General features: G+C 37.5%; 1 protein-coding gene across 1 annotated transcript in view; it reads right to left on the bottom strand.

Annotated features, from left to right (window-relative positions):
• Positions 1-990: 990 nt before the first annotated feature.
• The window catches only part of LOC101746138 (protein ver-1), a 33,781-nt gene continuing 28,771 nt past the window's right edge, over positions 991-6,000 (bottom strand). Inside the window, exons 5-6 of the mRNA XM_021346804.3 lie at positions 2,564-2,700; positions 991-1,170 (exon numbers count right to left, since the gene is read on the bottom strand). Of these exons, the coding sequence (XP_021202479.1) occupies positions 1,085-1,170; positions 2,564-2,700 (223 nt within the window). The 3' untranslated portion in view covers positions 991-1,084. The remainder of the gene's footprint in view (positions 1,171-2,563; positions 2,701-6,000) is intronic.

Genomic DNA, 6,000 nt, shown 5'->3' with positions numbered 1-6,000 from the left:
AATGTATCGAACTAAATATCAAAGTGCAAAGACTAGTCAAAGTTGGGATACAGTTTTGAAACACGTCCAACCTTTTGCGATGCGTGCGATTGAGTGCCCGTAAAGGGGGCGTAAAACGAGCGGTGGTCGTAAAAATTCTGATTTCGGATTCCGGACGGTAAGTGACTGACGTCACCGAGATAACGACTCTGAATTTTATGACTTAAACGCTTGAACTCTTGTCTATTTCGTCCTGATGTGTGTTCAGAAATGTTCTCGCATTTCATTCCTCTTTTGGTATACGTGTTTGGGCTTTGGACAACTAAAATCTCGCTTTTAAATTCACTGTGCGATTTACGTTCGATTTTATGGAAACATAAAGTTGGCTATCATAAAACTGTGAACTGAATAAATACATAAATCACAATAAAGATATTGTAGACATGATAATTAATATAAATAAACTAGATGGTACATAATAAAAGGTGGCTTCGGAAAATAAAATGCATTTAAAATAACTGCCTGATATTTTGGCGTCCAGAATTTGTAGTGATCTTTTTATTGACGCAAAAAACAATGAAACCTTAAAGAATGTTGTAAAATTATTATTCGAGTTATCGCTCAGTTTGGCTGTATCGTCAAAGGCGACAGAGTGATCAGAGCAAACAAGTTGAGTGTGTGCTGAGTGTGAAATTCCTGTGTCGAGCGAGGTGACGTCATCTGCCACTCGAGGCACTAAATTAAATACGATCTCTTAAAACACTTTAACAAATACATCACCGTAAAAACTACGATCTTGGCAAGATGAATTGGTTTCGATCTTCTCAATAAAATCCATTCAAAATCCGAAAAAAACTCAAACGATACAACTAAAAGTTAAAATTAGGAAAACGATTAACTCGACATCTTATTAGAAATGCATTAACATTGCTTTTGGCATTACCGATAATTACATTCCAATAACTCGTTTACCGCCACTGGCTAAAGACACAATCGCAATGAAACTGCCCATCACAACAATTTAACAAGTTTTAAAACTAATTTGATTTGTAAAAAACGGTGGTGTTTTGAACTATAGATGGCGCAGACAAGCGCCGGCCAAACGTCAGCTAATAAATAAAACGACCGCAGACGCCAGTGGATGGGATAACGCAGACGCAGCTCCACGTTGCATCGCGAGGGGATTTTCACCTGCGAAAATTTCACGCATTATTATAAAATTTCGCTACTGTTTGTAATATATTACACACTTTTTTACTACAGGTATGACCTCTTGTGAGTGCGCGCGGGTAGATACTCCCACTCTGCCTATTTCTGCCGTGAAGCAGTAATGCGTTTCGGTTTGAAAGGTGGGGCAGCCGTTGTAACTATACTTGAGACCTCAGAACTTATATTTAAAGATGGCTGGCGCATTTACAACGTAGATGTCTATGGGTTCCAGTAACCACTTAGCACCAGGTTGGCTGTGAGATCGTCTCGTTAGCTTTTCGTGCTCCCACCTTAACCTACACCTCTAGATACTAGAATTTGCTACTTCATCACCAAGTGATTGATGCACTCATCTGCTTTGCATGAGTGCGATTAAAAGAGCCTCACGTAATTGACGACACAAGACCATCCAAGAAATCCACAGTTCAAACCACATTTTCGGCTTTCTCCGCGAATTTTTCATTCCCCGCAATAAATTATTCATGATGTTTCTCGAAAATAGATTATCAGGTGGAACGGCGAAGGTTAAATCATTTTAAAATATCAGTTCGTTTGGAATTCATTACGGAAAAATATTGGGATCCCATTTAATCGGCACAAAATTGGCAACGATTTGGATAATATTTTACGTTGATATCGTGAATGATGGAGACAGATTACAAATTTGATTTATTGGATAAATTTAAGACTTTGACGTCGAATCAACCTCAACCCTCCTCGGGTTAAGGGGTTACTGAAACCCGTGAATACCGTTACCAACCTTGAGACTTGAGGTCTATGTCTCAAAGTATTTAAGTAAATTATATTGATTCATTTGTGAACATGACCTAAGTAAGTATTAGAAAAATCGTATTAGAAAAATGCGGGGATTTGAACATCGGTCGCATCGCTCGATACGAATACATCAGGCGACTTATTTTTTTGGCCACTTCTATTCTATTATATAGGTACATACAATGGCTGACCAATACTTACCCACACTCACTCACGTGAGCTTACAATGCGCTCTACAAATAATTTCCCAAATTTATTGGAAATTATTTGGATTTTCAAAAACTATAATCATGTTTATTTGACTTACGCGTCTCAATAATAATAATAATAACAATAACCGGGTTCGGTCTCACACAATCATCTTGCCCCCAAGTCTGAATTCCCTGTACCGGTTTCCAGGAGACTCATATATAGAAATGTACCTACATATATTGAAATGTATACATCTATTAAGCACGGACACAAAGAGTAAACAAACCTATGAATCAAACGTTTGCCCGAAATAAGCTACAGTGCTTGAGTCCAGTAGTCAAAGGCGCTAATTACTGCACTACAGGGTCAACGAGATGCACAACTGACAAAACTGCGAACAACTGCTTACCTCTCAAAACGTGAACTGAAACAGCGGAAGTTGCAACATCCGCCAGCGAACAGGTGTAGTTGCCCGAATCGTTTCTATTTGCATTCGCTATGTACAGCCGAGAGAGGGCGCCGTTGGATGTGGCTTCAGTCTTCACGCTGTCATAACGAAATCTAATTAAGCAACTCCCAAGAACACTCAATGTGGTGTGGGTCTTTGACAATCATACGCTTTGCTAACAAAAAAAATAAAACAAGTTTGTCATAACGGCCGTCTGGTGTAGTGGTAAAGTGACATGGTCACTACACAAGGGGGTCGCGGGTTCGAATCCCGCCAAGGGAAGATATTTGTATGATAAATATAAATATCTTTTCCAGGGTTATAGATGTATATTAAAATATATGTATGTGTATAATAAAAATCTTACATTTATATCCCTTATCTGGTACCTGTAACACAAGTTCTGTACGAACTTATCACGGGACCAGTTAACGTGGCGTGATTATTAGTAAATATTTATTTATTTATTTATAGTTGATTTGAATTGATATTGCACTGAAATTAGGATATATATGATAAGGTAACACGCTGAAACCATTGTGGCATGAGTCTCATCGAGAGTTACCCCAATCCCGTTCTGGATACAGACCTTATAGATGTCCAGATATGACCGATTCAAATACCATAGTGTCCGTCTTTGGCCGATTACAGAAAAGCATATGACAACGACAGTACCGCCAATTTCAAAGAACAGCGTTAAACTCTCGTCGGCTTCAGTAAAATTATCAGATTATTTTTAAAACTGATTAGCTTACGGCAGATGTAGACTGAATTGCGGGACGGACCAGACTTACAAAATGCTCTAACACCGACGTTATAGATAGAAATTAGAGGAGTACTAATTAAGAAAGCAAACTGAGCATATAATTGTTAGGATTTTGTTTATCTGATCTAGGACTCTGTTTTTCTTCTGAAAACTAAATAGTGTTCTCTAATTCGTAAAGCATTCACGATACCGTATTGAAATCTGAACTAAAAACAAAAATTAATGATAATTTAATAAAATTTTGCTATCGACATTCAGAAGTCTTTGTGCAGATAAGAAGCAGGTAACTTTTAAGATGCGATCTTTAGTAGAAAAGTTTCAGATTATTGTTAAGTCTCGAAGTTGTTTATCTCTTTATGTACGAGCTTGGACCTAGGCCGAACAACTATAAAACGTAATGTAATAAATGCGATAATAGAAGCGTGACGTCAGAATCATTAAAGTCCAGTAGACGAGAATTTGCGATCGGATGGTATATAATTTCAACTTAGGTTACCATTATTTTAGATTGATTTTAGATAGATCATTTATAATAACTAGTTGTCGAAGTTCGACTATAAATAATTGAAATTGTAAGTTTAAACATTATTGTCAAAGAATAATATACTTCTATACTTCTATAATCACAAATTTCGCCAAGACTACACTATAAAAAATATTAACAAAGACAAACAATATTTAATCTATTCTCAATTTGACAACAGACGTCAAGAACAAAAGTTTGACAATAAATAGTATGCATGCGTGTGTGCGTCAAATACATGGTATGTAGTGTGTGTAGTGTTTTCTTTATTGATTTAATGTATATTTTATGCATTATTTAAAAAAAATATTAGCATTGTGCACTCCTTCTCTATATTCTCTATAAGTGTGGGAAATTTTATACCCCTCCGTCCGCGCAATTTTCGTAAAAAGGGATACAAAGTTTTTGCTTCACGTATTAATATACTATACTATACTATAGATTACTACTGTTGTTGCTTAAGTCGGGTCAAATACCCCTATATAACAGATAAGTGTTCAAGTCTGGCTTTCGGTTGGATCGCACATATTATTAAAATTATTTTAATCTTTCCACTGTTTTAGTTTTAGCTTCCATTCCTTTCTTTAGCTTTTAGTTTCAATTCTTCGAATACCATAGAGTTTTTGTGCTCACGGACGACACCCAAAAGTGGTTTTAGTTTGATTTTGTGTCGACTTGTTCTGTGAACACGAAATTTTGTGTTCTGAAGCTGAATTGCCTGAGTTACGTAACTTCTGAATGTTCAATATGTTACTTTCTTTATTCAATACGTTAATTTCAATTAAAATTTTAAAAGTCCGCAGACCGAAGATTATTAACCTTTAGTTAAAAACTACTACTTACTACGTTGTTGTTAAACAAATTAACCCTCAAGTTTTTTTTTTATTGCTTAGATGAGTGGACGAGCTCACAGCCCACCTGGTGTTAAGTAGTTACTGGAGCCCATTGACATCCACAACGTAAATGCGCCACACACCTTGAGATATAGTTCTAAGGTCTCAGTATAGTCACAACGGCTGCCCCACCCTTCAAACCGAAACGCATTACTGCTTCACGGCAGAAATAGGCAGGGCGGTGGTACCCACCCTCGCGGACTCACAAGAGGTCCTACCACCAGTAATTACGCAAATTATAATTTTGCGGCTTTGATTTTTATTACACGATGTTATTCCTTCACCGTGGAAGTCAATCGTGAACATTTGTTGAGTACGTATTTCATTAGAAAAATTGGTACCCGCCTGAGATCCGAGCACCGGTGCATCGCTCAACACGAGTGTACCGGACGTCTTATCCGTTAGGCCACGACGACTTCAATAGTTGTGATTCAATACAGTCATACATAATATCATATAATATTAATAGGTATCGAACTCATATCTTTCAACGATATTCATGTTCTAGCATAAAGAACGAGAATGAGCGTGATAAATATATCTTATTGTAAACAATAATCGAAGTGACAAAATATCTATACTAATATATAAATCTACACTTATTGTTACGGATGTTCCTTTTTTTTTTATGATTGAGGTATTACTGGTGGCCCGGAGGCCTTTCCAGTTTCACCAGGACAGGTGGGCGAGCAAAGGCTCAGCTAGGAGGGGTGGGATTTGCTAACAGCTACCCGAGCGCCTCCGAAGGAGACCTAACAGCTCAAGAGTAGCTGCTTCGCGAATGAATCTACTACCGGATCGGAATCGCGACCCACTGAGAAGATCCGGCGAGAAACTCAGCGAGCTGATTCATGGGTTAGGTTGCACGGCGAACTCTTTGTCGAGTTCGACGAGTACGGTTACCGAGGTCCCTAAGCCTGCTCCTAGTGTTAGAGCTGAAGGCGTCTAATGCAAAAGTTATTGGATCTGATGGATCCGTAAGGACGTGTCTAAACTACTGAACTATGAATCCGATTGACTTAAAACATGGTATCCATGTAGAAAATACATGTACTTAATGGATTGGATTTATATGAGTGTTGGACTCCCTAATAATAATGACAATAAATAATAATGTTAATGTTTAATGCCTAGAATAACTTAGCGGGCTAGTACGGCTAGTAGTCTATAAAGACGTAGTTTTGTAAGTACTGAAATAGTTTTTCAAATGTTTTAG

Source organism: Bombyx mori, chromosome 28, assembly GCF_030269925.1.
Source record: "Bombyx mori chromosome 28, ASM3026992v2".
Taxonomy (NCBI): domain Eukaryota; kingdom Metazoa; phylum Arthropoda; class Insecta; order Lepidoptera; family Bombycidae; genus Bombyx; species Bombyx mori.
This window is presented reverse-complemented; position numbering and strand designations above follow the sequence as displayed.